The sequence below is a fragment of the Rhinatrema bivittatum genome, chromosome 2 (assembly GCF_901001135.1).
Source record: "Rhinatrema bivittatum chromosome 2, aRhiBiv1.1, whole genome shotgun sequence".
Taxonomy (NCBI): domain Eukaryota; kingdom Metazoa; phylum Chordata; class Amphibia; order Gymnophiona; family Rhinatrematidae; genus Rhinatrema; species Rhinatrema bivittatum.
The window spans coordinates 89,635,436-89,653,606 of NC_042616.1; the positions used below are offsets into that span (position 1 = coordinate 89,635,436).

General features: G+C 43.0%; 1 protein-coding gene across 1 annotated transcript in view; it reads right to left on the reverse strand.

Annotated features, from left to right (window-relative positions):
* Positions 1 to 18,171, reverse strand: part of RHEB (Ras homolog, mTORC1 binding) — a 123,108-nt gene that overhangs the window by 19,451 nt on the left and 85,486 nt on the right. Inside the window, exons 5-6 of the mRNA XM_029588427.1 lie at positions 17,229 to 17,285; positions 9,962 to 10,009 (exon numbers count right to left, since the gene is read on the reverse strand). Coding sequence (XP_029444287.1) covers positions 9,962 to 10,009; positions 17,229 to 17,285 — 105 coding nt within the window. The remainder of the gene's footprint in view (positions 1 to 9,961; positions 10,010 to 17,228; positions 17,286 to 18,171) is intronic.

Consider the following 18,171-nt stretch of genomic DNA (forward strand, 5'->3'; position numbering starts at 1 on the left):
CGTACGGATTCCGACCTTTCCAGGTACCGGTCTAGGTGTCTGCAGACGTTGAGGTGGCGTAGACTGCGAGACTCTTCCAAATTCTTATGCTCACCTGGCGATGGTAGCGAGATGGAAGTGAGAAACCACTTTCGGGAGGAAGTATGGGACAGTGTGTAACTGGATGGTTCCCGGGATGAGTGAGGAATGGCACCCAGCAGGACAGTGCTTGTAGCTCGGAGATACGACGGGCCGAACAGACTGCCAGCAGGAAGGCTGTCTTCAATGTTAATAGTCTGAGAGACAGGCCGCGAAGAGATCTGAAGGAGGCTCCTGATAAGAAATCTAGGACCAGGTTGAGGTTCCAAAGAGACAACTTTAGGCGTAGTTGGATCTGCTTGACTCCTTTCAGAAAGCAGGAGACATCCGGGTGAGGCTAGGCTGCCACTCTCACTCTTGGTTCCGTAGCAAGACAATGTGGCCACCTGTACACCTTGATGGAGTTGAGAGACAATCCCTTCTGTAGGCTGTTCTGCACCAATTCCAAAATCACAAGAATTTTGACTGAGCGTGGAACGATGTTGCAGTCCTCACAGCAGGCTTCGAATACTCTCCAAATTCTTATGTATGTTAGGGATGTGGAGAACTTGCGTGCTCTGAGTAGGGTGTCAATTACTGTCCCCGAGTACCCACTCTTCCTCAGGCGAGTCCTCTCAATGGCCAGACCGTAAGAGAGAATCTAGCTGGATCTTCGTGGAGGATCTGTCCTTGTTGGAGCAGGTCGCGGGAGGGGGCTCCGTCAGCAGCCTTTGCATGTCTGCGTACCACAGTCTTCTTGGCCAGTCTGGGGCCACTAGAAGTACTGGTCCCCTGTGGTGTTCTATCTTGTGGATGATTGCGCCCAATAGGGGCCACGGCAGGAAGGCGTATAATAGACTCTCCTGTGGCCAGGTCTGTACCAGGGTACAGATTCCCTGGGACTGGGGTTCCCACCTGTGGCTGAAGAAGCCGGGGACTTGAGTGCTGGACCGACTTGCCAGGAGGTCCATGGTTGGTGTTCCAACGGATTACCATCAATTGAAATGCTGTGGTCAGCAGCCTCCATTCTCCTGGTCTAGACTTTCTCTGCTGAGGTAATCCGCAGCGACGCTGTCTTTCCTGGCGATGTGGACAGCAGAGATCTCTTGAAGTTTCGCTTCCACCCATGACATTAGGGGGACTATTTCCAGAGATACCTGTTGGCTTCTGGTTCCTCCCTGGCGGTTGATGTAGGCCACTGTTGTGGCGTTGTTTGACATTACTCTGACTTGTCTCTGAGTCTGTGACCAAACCGTAGGCAGGCTAGTCTGACTGCCCGGGCCTCTAGGCGATTGATGTTCCACCCCAACTCTTTTGTTCCATTGTGCGTAGGCTGGTGTCAGTGGTGAGCAGGATCCAGGATGGTGAGGATAGTCTCGCTCCCTGGCTCAGATGGGTCTTCTTGTAGCCACCATCGTAGTTGGGTCCGGACTTTGTCCGGGAGCTGAAGACGTACGGTATAGTTCTGGGGCAGTGAATTCCATCGTGATAGTACTGAGCGCTGTAGGGGTCTCATGTGAGCTCTTGCCCATGGCACTACTTCCAGTGCGGATGCCATGGTAAAAAAGAATAAGAATTCTTCTTATTCTTTTGGTTTTCTTTGGTGAAATTACTCTGTGAGAGCGTGCATAAAGTCCCTAACTGCTATGGAGACAAAATATACTGAAGAGCTGCACTTCCTGCAGGGGTATATGTACCAGGGCTGTCGTCAGATTGAAATCTGATCTGTCTCCAACTGCTATCAGGAGTACACCATACTCATTGGTCCTGAGTCCATCTTCTACATGCTAGGAAAACAGCCCATTCTCCTTTATAGGCACGTGGTCTTTGAAAGAATGTTAGCTGCACATAGCTTGGTTAATGTGGAATTAAGATACCACTTTTGGAAGGAATTTAGGGAACGTTTATAGAGCCCGGTTGTGAAAAAAACTAATACGGTGAATATGAAACAGAGCATGTAATTCACTCTTTGTGCTGAAGTGACTGTTAAAGAAAGGCGCTTTCCAGGTGAGAATCCAAATCCACCAACTCGAGTGGTTTAAAGAGAGGTTTCATGAGTTTCACTTTGTGATGCCAAGGCATTGGAGGTTTACTATCTGGAGGCTTGGAATACCACAAACCTTTCATAAATTTTGATTCTAAAGGGTGGAAAGAGATTGGAGCCCCTTTCACCTGTGTCACAAAGGCACCGAGAAACTAACCAAAGAGGTGCTGAGGCCTGAGAATAAGAGGAAGAATACATACCGAAGCTTTAAATTCCTCAGGCGGTAGGAGAATGTATCCAGTTGTCTGGTCCCACACTATGCAGAGAACCTCTTCCACTTGAAACTACAAGACCTCCTGGTCAAAAGCTTCCTGGCTGAAATCAGCACATCTTCCATTTCCATAGGAAGGAGAAAGGAGGAGACTGCTGTGTATTCAACATCCATGCCATGAGGTCCAGTAATTCAATATAAACCAAACCTACTTAGAAAAACCTTTAAGTGATGGATAAGTCTGCTCAGTTCTCTAATAAATGTAATAAGTGGAAAGTGGTAGTTTCATAGATTTATCGATCGGTACCATACCGTTACCAAATAGTGTTTGTATATTATAATCAACACCACCAACCATCAAAATATTTATATAAATTTGTATTTTATTATATATGTCTAACAAGACTTTACATTGCCGCCCAAACGCTGTAACACGGGTTCTACTCCTCTGAGAATTTGTTATACAGGATTGGAGGAGTAGTCCCCGTGTTAGATTGGGCGGCAATGTAAAGTCTTGTTAGACATATATAATAGAATACAAATTTATATAAAAAATATTTTGATGGCACTGCTTACAATAGGGTGGTTGGTGGTGTTGATTATAATATACAAACACTATTTGGTAACCGGGATGGTACTGATCAATAAATCTATGAAACTACCACTTTCCACTTATTACATTTATTAGAGAACTGAGCAGACTTATCCATCACTTAAAAGGTTTTTCTAAGTAGGTTTGGTTTATATTGAATATTTTTGGTTAACCTACTGAGTGGGTTTTTTTCAATTCTGGGAATGCCACATGATGTCCAGTAATAGCAGGTTGGGATGGCAGTGTCCGCTGTCTTCCTCTGTGATGAGATTTGAAGCCATCCAAAGGAATCAGACAATTTACAGATGGAGGAGGTATGAATACCATAATCATGGCCAGGTTTGTGCTATTAAAAAAAAAATCAGGACAGGGTAACGATGATTGATCTAGACAGTCTTGGCAATAAGAGGAATTGGCAGGTACACAGAGCAGATGGACACTGGTCTAGCATGAAAGAATTGGGGGCTGATCAGTAGTTGCCTGGATCAGAACTTAAAGCAGTTATCCTCAGAGGTGAAAAGGTTGATCCCCAATGACGGAACAAGTCAGTCATTCACGATCTCCTGATCCAAGGACCACTTGTGCATTGTAGAACTCTGCCAACATGATTTGCTACTGCTCTGGACTCCTAATAGATAGGACGCGTGTTATGATCACTGACCCATGCCCACATTCAGAGAGTTTTCTCGCTTGTTTGCATACAAGGCCACTTGATTGTCTATCTGGATCAAGATTATCTTGCCTGACAGCAGGTGGGAAAAAGCCCTTAGTGAATAATGGATGGTCCCAGAGCGGTGTGGCAGCTGCCCTACATTAAACCTCAGGGAGGTCCAGACTGTATTTTAAGTCAAGTTTGCGGCCTGCCAGAAGGAATGACATTGGGAGCCTGCCACATCTGCATTTGGAAATCTTTGAGGAGTCTATGCACTGGATTGGACATTGAGTTTGCCAGTGGCTGTAAAGTGTAACAAGCCAAAAAAATAACTAACTGTTCTCAGGTCCTGATCTTCTCTCACACAATGGATATCTTTGCCAACTAATTTAGAAAGCAATAACAGATCTTCTGGAGGAGATTATGCCAAGATAAGTCAGTCAGGGGATCTGAAAGAAATAATTCTAGATTTATTACATAAGAACATGCCATACTGGGTCAGACCAAAGGTCCATCAAGCCCAGTATCCTGTTTCCAACAGTGGCCAATCCAGGTCACAAGTACCTGGCAGGATCCCAAGAGTAGATAGATTCCATCCTGCTTATCCTATAAATAAGTAGTGGATTTCTGCTTATGGTTTATGGAGTTTTCCTTCAGGAACTTGTACAAGCCTTTATTTAAATGCAGCTAAACTAATAGCTTTCACCACATTCTCTGGCAACAAATTCCAGAGCTTAATTATACAGCATGTAAAAATTCTTATTAGTTTCAAATGTATCACCACACAGAACCATGGCATGACAATTCAGCCAAGACTTTTACAATGATGGAGACAGAAGAGACATCTGATGAGCCAATATGGAGAGGGCAAGTTGAAACTTGAAATGAGCAGATTCCACCTCTTCCTCTTCTGACTCATGAGGGGGTGCCCTTAGAAGCAGCTCATCTGCCAAGTCAGGAAGACTACTCACTCCTACTGCTGGTAGTCGCTAAAAAAACAGTGGTTCCCAACCCTGTCCTGGGGACCCCCCAGCCAGTCGGGTTTTCAGGATATCCACAATGAATATGCATGAGAGAAAATGTGCACGTTATGCAGGCAGTTCATGCAAATTCTCTCCTATGCATAATTGTTATGGATATCCTGAAATCCTGACTGGCTGGGGGTCCCCAAGACAGGGTTGGGAACCTCTGCCCTAAAACAAAATTTGGACCTCGCATGAATTCAGACTGTGCAGGAAGAGTTCCTCCATCTTGGAGGAAAGAGGATCCAGCTTTCCTCTCTGGTCTCCTGAGTTTAAAGTGGCAAAGAAATCCTTCAACTCCAATAGATGGGCCCCAACTGACTGAGGGACCCTTTGAACTGGGGTAGGTGGGAATGCATCCTTCAAACACTAGGTTGTGCCGAATATGAGCTCAGAGGCATAGACTACACAGAAGCACCAGGTTTTAATGCATCTCACTGACTGGCCCTAGGCCAGATTCTGCACTGGCAGAGATACCTTCTTCACCAAGGCTCTATCCTTCAAGGTAGACACTGCCTGCTCCCCTGCACTGAAGTGTTCCACTGATGAGAACAAAGGCGCCAAGGTACTCTATATGCCAAGGACTAACTGCATCCAGGTGTGCACTAGGAAGCTCTGTGCCAATGAGATAAATGGCAGCAGGATTAGAACATCTAGGAAGAACAGATTGCTCGGTGCCATGGGAATCTTCTGTACCAGGAAGGATGAAGATATCTGTGCTGAGAGAACTCTGTCTTGGCGTAAAGGATAGATTCTGCCCCAGCAGAGCTTTGTGCTAGCAGCACTGGCTTCTTCAGTGCTGATAAATGGCCCCACAAGGGAGTTTCTTGCACCACTTAGGCACTCTGAAATCTCAACTGGCACCTTCGGCTTCCGTGCCCTGATCAACTCCCGACAGATCTGAGAGCCAGAGGGCGTGGGGAGCGGGAGTTTTGCCACAGAAAAGAGGGAGAAGAATCCCTTTATAGCTGATGCTTTTTTTTATAGTTCATTGAGTACTAAAATGCCTTGCTTTCGTAGCACCTGTACTGGTCACCTTTTCAGAGTCTTCAGGGTCCTACATGATGGTGCTTCTCTCAAAGCCTCCATCTTCCAGTACTGCTGCACCCACAAGGATAGAGGGTGTTTGTGATGGATAAGTGACTTCTAAACACAGAGGGTTTAAATCCACTGACTGCAGGCTTTTTAGTCTTTGGTTCCTAAATTTTTTTTTTTCTCATTTTTAGGTAGAACTTAAAAGTTGTGTTAAAGAGCTGTTGAGGCAGCAATGAAAGATGAAACTGAGGCAAAAAAGAAAGCAAAAAGATACAAGACCAAATACAGAGAGAAAAGACTGGGAAACTATGCAGTAGCTTGGATGAAGAAATATTAAGGGGTTCATAAGGCGGCTTCTGTGTGTCAGAACTCCTGTGCTTGCTCAGAAAGACCTTTTTCTAAATATATACATTCTGGGGGAGAGGAGACAGGAGAGATATGAAATAGATTTGTAAACAGCTAAAATATTAAAAATGCAAAAGAATCAAACCTTTTGAAATAGAAAGGAAGCTGAAGATCTAGGGGTCATGAAATGAAAACTTCAAGGAGGGAGACTTAAACATCAGGAAATATTCCCTCATGAAAGGGTAGATGCATTTATGGAATATTCTCCCAGATGACGTGGTGAAGATAAAAATAGTAATGGAATTCAAAAGGGCATGGGATAAACAGAAGATGAAAATGAAAATGAAAAAAAAAACCAAGGTAATCTGTGGTAACTTTAGGTGTCAAGTTTCAGCACTGGGGTAATCTGGAAGGGCCATTTTGGTCTTTATTTGCTGACATTTACTATATTAAATCAGCACTTGACCCAACTCTTACAAACTAATTTAAAAAAAAAAAATCTGGACAGCTCCCATCCGTACTATTATCAATTCAAGTCTAGAGCATCAGCATTAAAAGCAGCTTTAATCCACCCTATTCTTCAGACAGGCTTGACAGACTGAAAATTACAAGCCTATCGCTAACCTTCCATTTATAATTAAAAGTACTTGGGGGGGGGGGGGGGGGGGAACCACATTCAACTTACCAATTTTAGAGACAAAATAAATGTCTTCCATCCTTGTCTGTCCGGTTAGTGACTAGGATTAATAAAATCCTCACTAAAAACAGATGTGGGAAAAGATGTCCTTATTTTATTATGTGATTCAGATCACAGGCTTACTGGAACACCACTATGATCTATGGTTGGATGGTGCAGTATTAAAATTGGTTTCAAATCATTTTTTATCTAATCTAACTGATCAACTGAAATAGGCTACCCAATTATCAACCAAGAGGAAACTGATGTATGGAGTAGCCCTCAAGGATAGGTTTTTCCTCCCATTCTTTTAAATCTATATTTGTTGCTCTTGGCCACTCATTCAGAATCAAATTAGCTGTTCTATGTTCGCAGACAATAAACCAATTAGTAGCTTTTTTGGATCCCTTTAAATAACTTGGCTGATCTGGGATAAAGGCTGACAGAATTGATCCCATTGGTTCAAAGGCTCCTCATGTGCAAACAAGCCTTAAGAGCCACATGCATTGCAACAGTCTTTTGCCTAAGAACCAGGACACACCTTCCTGTTGCTCTGTCCTGCTGGAGAGATCTTACTGAGCCCCTCAGCAATACAGCTCTATCAACAGCAAAAAATGCTCTCTCCTGAAGTGTCTATCCAGCCTCCTACGAAGAATATTCTTTGAGACGGAACCAGGTTTGACTTGGTGAAGGGGAGCAGAAAACCCAGGGATTGAGTTAGCCGTAGATTCTTTGAGGGAATCCAGAACTCTTCATGGAGCTGGACTTGTGACCAACCAATCAAGGTATGGGAGCACTAAGACCCCCTGCCAATGAAGCTGCCCTGCTGCTGCTGCCACTACCACAAGGCACTCCGTGAACACCACTGAAGGCAGACAGGGTGAAGGGCAGATCTTGTATTGGTTGTATGTCCCCCTTTACCACAAACCTGAGGTACCTCCAATGAGCAGGATGAATGGGGATACATTCATAAGCCTCTTTCAGATCCTCAGCACAGGTCCAGTTGTTTGGTTAAAGAATTTTCTATCTTGAAGGAGTTCATCTTGAACCTCTCCAGCACTAACTTGTTCAGTTTCCACAAAACCAACATGTGTGTCTTAATCTATGCACCCCCTTCCCTCTCCCCTCCACCAACTTCTTGAGGGATGAGAAAATACTTGGAAAAGAATCTCTGGCCAAACTTCTCAGGAGGGACAGATTAGATTGCCTTCTGCTCAAGGAGAAACTCCAATTCCAGTTGTGTGCACTGAAGGGTCCAGTCGAAGACTGTCTCAAGCCTGAGTGTTTGACATACAATAAACTTACGAACTCTGTTAAAATCAAAAGCACTCTGGGTTAGTAGCCCACTGACAATGCACTTTCCAGAAATTGGTGGGGTAAATATTTGCCCAAATGACAGGGCAATCATTTTAGGTGTTAAAATGGATTCTAAATTGATAATGCAAATCAAAAGTCTCTTCGATCCTTCTCACATCTTAGGTACTTTGATATAAGCATTATGCTTGAAAGAAAACATACTGCATGTGGTGATTACCAGCTCTGATTACTGTAGTACCTTTTTTTTTTTTTTTTTTCATCAAGGCTGCATCACTGTAGCTACTATAGAATACTCAAACTGCAGTATCAAGCAAAGAAATTTGATTTCATCCTGTTTATAGGCAGATAACTCCGGCCCCTGATAGTATTTAGAGTCAAAGTTCAAAATTCTTTCCATTGTATTTAAATGCTTGCATGGGCGTCCCCACAATACCCAGCAGACTTGCTGTTAGCCAATAGACCTTTTTCTACCTCTGCACATTGCCCTTCAAAGTGTCCTCTCGTATACAAATATAAGGCTAAAATCTACCTGTTCCATTATATTTAGCACCACTTTTTTGGAATGTTCTGCTGCCTAAGACAAGAAAAAAAAAATGCTTTCAAATTCAGAAAAGGGGGGGGGCGTAAATTTTTATTTTTGTTTGTAATAGGCTTATGGCTCTTTGAGCCTGGTTTTTAATTGATTCTTCTGACATTATTGAACCTGGGGGAATAGAGCTATCCTTCAACTTTATATCCTATTATATTTACATATTTTTGATAAGTGTTTAACAACGTAATGTATCTTATACTTGTTAGATATTACTTGAATATATTTATTCTGACCTGATGTTGCCAGGACAGATTTATTGATTCATATTATAAACAGATCAAGCCTAGTCTTAAGGTTTTTACTTGTTAATAAAACAATATACATCAAACCTAGTATTACTATGATGTATGGTTTTACTGATTTATCTATAGTATATTGCTTTGATAAGGAATTACAGTAAACCACATTTGACTGATGCTATGCCGCCAGAGACAATTATGTGAATCTCGGGTTGCATCTATATCAACGATACAGCCAGCCAGGCTATGATCCTCCCTTGATGTCTGTGTACTGATAGTGTGAGATGCAGCTCCAGAGTTTGAAATCTATGCAGATGGCCCAGTCTTAACCCTATCCAAAAAGCTTGTCCATGAACTGTAAAAAGGATCAAGAGTTCCAACCAGAGACATTGTGTGTCCCCAGGCAAAACACACAGATGTTGTGCAGATTCATGATCAACATTGTGGAAACACTGGGAGTACTTGTTGACGCTGCTGGCTTTTGTTTTTTGGATAATGTCCCAAAAGGAACCAATCAAAATCAAACTGGCAGTAAAATATAGAAAAGGTCGAATAAGCTCTTTGGGCCACTTGGCCTCAGAGCCAATGTGAAAAATGTAAACAAAAAAAAAAAAAAGGGGGGGGCCCCAAAAGACACCTGTAAGAGTCAACTTTTAAAAATGTTCAGTGACATCCTGATGTGCTTTGACCTGTATTTCAACTGGCTTATAAGAAAAAAAGGGATTCTAAGAGCCAGAAGCGTGATGGTCCCTGGATGTTCTGTTATCCGAGGCACACATTCAAATGAAAGTGAAAGATGTGTTTTATTCAATAGGTCATCATATCCTCCCTTGGCTTTTCCTTTGCAAGCTAAAATGATGGGGTTCCAATTCAATGGTACTACAGCTGCTAAAAAAAAAAAGATTAACACAAGCACTCTCCTGCTTTTTCTGTGGTTGACAAGACAATGTTGGGCTATGTACTTTTAAAAACGACATAGTAACAGCAATTTGGAATCCTATCTTAACCTTTACAAGCAATTAATTTAGCATTGCCTTTTCAAATGTCATCTTTCATAACCTTTTTTTTTTTTTTTAATACTGAATCAGTTCTCTTACAACAGCAGGCACTGTGGACCCTGCACTACCCACTCTCTTATTCCAGAAGGTTCAGACTCAGGATGTTAAGACCATTACATACCGTTCCATATGCAAGTCCTTCTTGTTTCCAACCAGCATAATTGGGATTCTGTCAAAAACAGGAAATATGCAAGTGCTATTAGCAGGAATCAGGTTTTCAAAAGTACTTTGTCAAAAAATCTCAGTATACTTTTACAATTTAAAACTTAACACACAGGCAGGCAGATAATCAGTCTATGAATTTTGGTGCCTGACCTGCAAGGCTGCTTACAAAAGAGAAGGAATAACCAGTACAGAAGGAAGAGTAGGTCATTAATCTGAGAAATGAGGGTAGATTTCAATATATATCTCAAACAAAATCACAGCCAAAATTTCTCAGTGTTCCATACCAAGGTTTCCAACAATAAACACCACGGGGCAGATTTTAAAAGCCCTGCGCGCATAAATCTTGCTGGATTTACGCGCGCCGGGCCTGTTTTGCATAAGCCCGGCGATGCGAGCAAGCCCCGGGGCTTTGAAAAAGGGGCAGGAAGGTGGCGGGGGGCATGGCACCAGTCCGGGGGCGGGACCGAGGCCTCTGGCACAGCAGCTATGCCAGGGAATCGCGCGCCAGCAGCTGGCCGGCACGCACAAGTTACACCTGCCATAGGCAAGCGAAAACAAAATAAAGGTGGGGGGGGGGAGCAGAGAGAACGGGGAAAGCCATCGGGGCTCCCCTAGGGCTCGGCACATGCAAGATGCACAAGTGTTCACCCCCTTTCGCGTGCCGACCCTGGATTTTATGACATGCGCATGGCTGCGTGCGCATGTCATAAAATCGGGCGTAGCTATTAAAATCCGGCCCCATGTTTTTACTATTTCTTGCAACAGGTCTCAACTATCACAGAGATTCTTGTATCCAAAAACTCCTTTAAACAAACAGCCAGCTAGGTTGAAAAAAAGGCCAATGTGCACCATTCTGCTTGCTTTAAAGCTATTTTAAGTGTGGCAAATTCAGAAGAAACAAATTTCCTTTCTAAATCTAAATGAGGATCAGCTTAAGCCCCAGAAAGAGCAACATTTCCTGAATCAAATTACATCATATCCACTTATTTTGCCAAAATAATTTACAGGTCCACAGGTTTGAATGGGAAAACAAATGACAAACATTTATTATGTTAAATTGATATAAACTGCTTTGAGTCAGAAGGTGGTGTATATAACTCAAGACTAGAATTTCATTTTGAAATCTAGTATTATAGCAATTAGAATTTTTTTTGGCAAAATGCTCAGTACAAATTTCACAGTGAAAAATTATTTTCCCTTACAGTGCAACCTATTACACCTCAACCCAAAATAGCTCATAAGCACACAAGTGCTGGGACAGACCCATGGCCCATCAAGCCCAGCATCCCGTCTCAGACAGTGGCCAACCTGACTCATTAGGAAGTACCTGGCAGATAGTGATGAGTTTCCTAAGTCTACCTGGCTAATAACCGTCTATGGACAGTTCCTCCAAGAATTTGTCCTCTCTATCAGGGGTTTGGACAACTCTAGAAAGCTTCTCTCAGATTTACTGTGATTTATGATTTGAAATAGTACAATCATGTCACACCAATGGCTAGCATTTTTTCCAAGAATAAAATTTAAAATTTTGTGCTGAGTTCTTTTAAAGCTTTGTGAAATGGGTTATCTGGCCAGTTTATTAATTTCATACACTTCAGTAAGAATTTTAAGATATTCTCAGCAGGGTCTTAAGTTGCCTGTTCCATCTGAAATTAGGTTAGAACACACCAGCATTATCTTATCAGGCATTATTATTGTGGAATTTTTTGCTTGTCCATATTCATTTCAAGAAATTACAATAAGTTTAAGAAGAGCATCAAAATTTGATATATATATATATATATATATATATATATAGAGTGCATTTTAAACTGTAAACCACTTTCAATTATCCTATAAAAGGTAGTATATTAACAAAAACTAAACTACTACATTAGTCTAACAAAAACTAATCACCTACAACTTGTTTCTTGACCCTCAATTCTACAGATCCACATGTAACTAACATGGCAATCAATTCTTTGCTCAAGACAGTTATAGAATAAAAGATGCTGCCTAATTCTCCCTGTATACCACTGATGAAAGCATGAACTTGTGGAGGGAGTGTTCAGAGTCCCGCCCGGAGAGGACTGGGAATGGGGGAAGGCATCATGGGCCTTGCTAATGGGTTACACCCACTGGACCATATTTTAAGGGCTCCTGAAGCAGCTCTGGTGCACTGCCCCGACCAAAGACTGTCACTGCAATGATAAAGTAGGTTTGTTCTGGGGGAGGGGAAAGGGAGGGAGAATTATATAAAGAGGGAAAAATCCCCAAGAGCTGCAAATGAAGGCTCATGGCACTCTATGCCAACTGAGCTGGAGTACAGAGGAGCAGGAGGAAACCGCCAGATCAAGAGACAAATCTATGGATGAAACTATACAACTGAGCACCAGTGCCCTTAAGAAAGCACTGTCTTTTGGCTGGAGCAGGATTTAGTACACTTACATATGGGCCCATATGTTAGTGTACCATGTCCTTCCTTTAGAATCCTGTTTGAACACTTATTCCAGATGAATTTCTCTTACCTAATGTTGTCTCTTGCCATCTGGACCATCTAGCGTGCAGCGTATCATCTGCTGTATTAGCAGACCAACACTAGTCTTTTCAGAAAGCGTTCAGTCTCCTTTCTTACAGGATCACTTCTACTGCTCCTCCTGCCTCAGTCACACCTGTACGCCAGGACATCTCAAACTGTGGGTTGGTACTCCAAATAGGGGGGCGGAGTCACAAGTGTCTCAACTGGCAGTACTCTTTACGTGCCAACAGTAGTGTAATGCAGTGTGGGGCCTGTGAATCAGCCTGCTCTCACAGGTCCTGAAGTAGCACTGCCCTTGCTTAAAAGTTTCTGTGGTAACAAGAAGCTCTGTACAAAGAGGGATGTGAAAAAGAGGGCAAGAGAGAGGTGATAGGCTGGGGAGGTGAGAGAAAGGAAGCAGAGGTTGAGAGAGAGTGGTTCCGATGGAGAGGAGGTGGTTAAAATAGGAGGTCCTCTGGAGGGAGGGAAGAGCGAGCAACTGTTGGAGGGGGGAACACACCCCCTGCTATTTTAATTTGATTGTCCTCTGGGGTCATAAGTTTTCGAGTGGTAAAATGGGGTCACAATGGCTAAAAATTTAGGAAGCTATGCTGTAGCATAAGTATACAGAGACAAAGTCCCCTCTCTCCCACCCCCCCCCCCCCAAAAAAAAAAAAAAAAAAAAAGAAGTTAGAACATAACCCCATATTACATTGATACTACTTCCATAAGCTCAAAAACTGACCATCACCAGGGGGGGCTGTTTGGTCTGGACTGGCAAGAGTAACAGAATAGCAGGAAAGGCTAAAGAGGTTAGAACTATTCAGCTTGGAGAAGAGACAGCTGAGGAGTGATATGACAAAGGTCTATAAAATCATGAGGGCTACAACAGGTAAATATGAATCTGTTATTTATTCTTGCAGAGAACAGAAGGACTGGGGGGGGCACCTCATGAAGTTAGCAAGTAACAAAACATCTGAAAAAATTCTCACACTCAATGCACAATTAAACTCTGGAATTCATTGCCGGAGGATGTGGTTAAGGCAGTTAGTGTAGCTGGGTTTAAAAACGGTTTGGATAAGTTTCTGGAGACGTTCATTAGTTATTAATCAAGTTGACTTAGGGAATAGCCACTGCTATTACTGGCATTAGTATCTTGGGGGGTATTTAAATGTTTGGGTACTTGCCAGGTACTTGTAACCTGGATTGGCCACTGTTGGAAACAGGTTGCTGGGCTTGATGGACCTTCAGTCTGACCCAGTATGGGAATTTGTGTCATGTCTATGCTCCCCTGTATCTCAGCAGTGTCCTAAGCAGCTGGGTTACATAGAGCTTACAGAAGTTTTCTGAATGTGACATTTACATTTTTTTTTTAAATTACATACTGACTTCCAAGCAGCAGTTTTACAGATCTCAGCCAGAAATGCAATCTGTGAAATTGCCATAGCAGTTATATGAGGGCTCTTCATGTTTGGGGCTGAAAATCATTCTAGTAAGCCTTGAAGATGCTTTTAATTTAACTAGAATAGACATTTTAAAAGCTAGCTTAACCTTGTCAAGCAACTGGTGCAGTTCCAGAAAAGATTCAACATCTAAATAAAAATCACCTCCTTCATCACACCCAGCCAAGAACAGAATCTGGATTCAGGAATAAGATAGGCAATACAAACTGATTCAAATGAAACATTGCATTCCCACTTTTATTCTCCTCACCCTACTCAGGCCAGCTCTCTCAGCAACTATCCTCAGCCTCCAGAACTGGGCTAACATGGCCTGAGTTTGGCCACTAGGTGTCATCACTGAGCAAGAGACAAGACTCCAAGCCCAGTAGTCTGTGAACACTGCCCCCTCAGTATTTCACAGCCCTAGCTGGCCAGAAGAGCAGAGTCTTGCCCTAGCAGTCAAATCCAGGTCCTCTACAAAGTACTTGCCTCTAACTGGCCTGTAGGAAATATCCCAATTCTTGCTAACAGACAACCAACTAAGATGGACCACCCTCTGACAGCAGTAAAGATGGACATTGGCCTATGCACAGCTGAATGCAGAGGAAATGGACTTTGGCATTTGGCTATGTGAGGCCAAATGCAGACATGAGAAAGCCTCCTCATTACTGTTCATGACAAGCCAAAGAATTTATTAGCCTTGCTAGCTGAGTTGGCATCAAAATTGGGGCCAAAAGAAACAGCACAGATGGTGCTGTGTGGGACTCTGTACTATGATTAATGAGGCCCCTTTTTATGGTCCTAATATCTATCTAGGATCAGAGTTTATCACAGCTCTGCCAAACCTGTGAAACTGTTATTCCTCAGAATTGGCAGCTTGTCGAACTCCAGAGTGAACAAAGGACTCCCAAAAGAGAGCAGGAATCTGCCAAACACCTTAATTATACATTCACCTAACTATTCATGAGGCCACTGAATATAACAGCCCTCTGGGTCTGCTGCCATCTGCCCTGAGCCACTGTTACTCCTCTGAAGAGGCGGCGACCCGTCTGAATGCTGTGGCTTTTCGTCCCTTGCATTGCTGTGCATCCTGGTCTAGATGTCTTGCAGAGATACGATCTAAGACTTGGGAATGAACGGTGTTGCTTGGTGGCTGTCCTCTCTCTCTGTGCTGGAGACCTCCCCTGACCAGCCCAAGAATGAAGCTACTAACTGTCGCCTGGTAAGAATCTGGCTCCATTTCCTACTTCATGGTTTAGTAAGGTAGAGCTTATTAGCGTTCAAAAGTAAGTCTCGGCTAAAGAAAGGAGAGACCAGCAGAAATTCAGGGTAATTTGATAAGCACTGGACTTTAAATGCTTTGGTAACAGTCTTTCATATTGCCTGTGTGTATTGCTTGACTAAGTGTTAAGCTTATTAGCCTTGTGTAACCTATAAAGGAGATTTGTTTTTATTCAGACAGTTGTGTCATTTTCTAACAAAGAACCAGGAGCGTCACTGGTAAATATATATATCAGGGAGGTGGAGGTAGAAACATAGCTCTTCTCCCTACAGGCACTCTTAACGTGGCTATTTTTCTCTGACCAAACAAAAAACTTACAAAATGCATTTCAAAAAGACTTTAGTGACAAATGTTTCTCTACATCCAAAAGCAAATTTTTCTCCAGATATAAGCAGCTATTTGTGGACACACTTCTTCATTTTAGTAAGCCTTCCAGAACTGCCAAACTGCTTTTTCTTCAAAACTTTCAGAGATGGTGACACTGGGATCAGATGAGGTACCAGCCTCTCTTGAGTTGAAGTGATGCACTATTTCCATAAGATCTGGAAACCCTTGTCTTCCTGCCAGTAGGGCACCATCAACCACTCTGGATGGGTGTTTTATACTATCACTTTTATCATCATATAGCACAGAGAACACACACAGTAGCAAGCTCTATTTCTAATACAACATGTGAATCTGCTGAAAAACCTGGGAATCTGTTCAAGACACCATTGGATCTAGAATGCTACACCTCTTACATGTGAACAGGAAAACCACATATTGAGCAAACTAATTTAGATCTCATACTAATTTCGGAATCTTGGCATTATGAGTTTGATAAAGTGTTCTTACATTTGGCATGTCCCCTGGAATTTGTGTGCAAAAAACCTGACGAATCAGAGTATCTTTTCCAAGGTGGTGTACATCACTACCAATGAGTGACTGGACCATCTCATATGGAAAAATATTTAATATGCAAGCTAAAATATCACTTAACACATGATGCAAAAAACCTTTTGTATATACACTAAAAGTACATTAACACTTAAGCGAGCACAATCAACCCATAAAACTATAGCTTCTATAGATTAACATCTGTGTGCTAAGCAATGAGGGATCGCAACAAAATTGCATGAATAGACTAAACTGCAAATCTGACATAAGCAAGGGGCCTGGTTATCCATACTCATGGTAGAGGGTAAGAAAGCATCTGGAGCCCAGGAGAAAAGCTGAAAGCAGCAGCAACTTCCAGGAGAGGAAAAAAAGAACCATGCACCTCAGATGTCTGCAGAGGACTGGCATCTCAAGATAGCCACTGACAATGACAACTACTACCCTCCACCCCCTTCCAACTACTATATAGTGTTGGGCCAGCACCACAATGACAGCTGTTCATGCAGAGGCCTCAATGCCTGCAGTTGTCTCTGGATTGTAACCACATCATACCCCAGCAAAGTGAATTTGAGTTAACACCACCATGTGCCACATCCTTTTCTCCAATTTCGGAGCGGCCTCAGAGGGAACAGGCAGCGCATGCAGGGCTCGGCGCGCGCAGGTTGCACAAATGTGCACCCCCTTGTGCGCGCCGACCCCAGATTTTATAAGATACGCGCGTATCTTATAAAATCCAGCATACTTTTGTTCGCGCCTGGTTTAAAATCTACCTCAGCATGTGCAGATGTGAGGAAATCAGTAAACATTTCTGCACAAGGATTTCTCATCATTTCAGACCTATTGAAAAAAAGTCAACATTAAAAAAAACCAAACAAAAAACCCCCCAAACATTTCATAGCAAGCATTGATGGGAAAGAATAACCATAAAGTTTGTACATGGATACCACTAAATTACAATTGGGTAAATTTAGTTAAAAGAAATTGTGACCTTAGGCAAGTCACTCACAATCCAATAGGAAAACAGGATTTGACCTCACAATTTGTACTTTTATACACTAGATTACATGTCTACAGTGAAGACTACTACAAAATATGTATAAGGAAATGGAATTTCCATAGTACTTACTGAACTTTCCCCACCATATCCAATAACTTCTCGTGGATAATTTTAATCACTTCGAAACTGCAAAAATAAAACATGGCAAGTTTTAGGGACACTGCTATATTTAGCATCTACAACTTAAGAGACATGCACAGTGAGACACAAAAAGAGGACTTGAGAGGCTGGGATGAAAAATGGAGGGGAAACCTGGATAAGGAGGAATGGAGGGTGGAATAGAAAAAGGAGCAGAGAGGGGCAGATATGGAGCAGGGGTGCTATGTAGAGGCAACAGCATTTTTTTGTGCCATATAAGAAGCTGCTATAGGAGCGGAGCTGGGAGTAAGGAGAGAAATGCATTCTGGAATGTATCAGAAGAAACAGGGAATTAAAGGACGAGTAAGGGTGACAAATGCCCAGCATCCTCTCTGGGTTAAGAACATAAGAAATTGTCATGTTGGGTCAGACCAAGGGTCCATCAAGACCAGCATCTATCCTGTGATCTTTTCCCAGCGATGGGCGAAGCTGAAGAGCCTGCCTCAGACCGGGGGATCAGACAAAAGCCATGGCCAGGGCTTGCTGAGGGGGCTAGTTGGGGTCTGGGCACTTGCTGTTGGCGAGGATGGCCCCTGGAACCGGGGCATGATGTGAGCATGGGAGGCTGGAGGATAGTATTTCCTCTGCTGGTAAAAGGGCTACCAGGAGCCCGGCCTGGAGGATTTCCTGGCCGATGACGGGCCTTCAGAGCTGCTAGTGGACAGCTATTGAAGGATATCATGATGGTCCTTCAGTTGTGCTACCACATCCCTTATCACGAAGAGGTTTTCACCTGTGCAGGGGAGGTCGGCTAGCCTATCTTGGACCACCAGCTGGAGAGATCAGAGGCCCAGAGCCATGCCATTCTTCTGGTGCTGATGCCCACTGCCTCTACGTGGGCCGCTGTCTCGAAAACATAGTAAGTGGAACACAC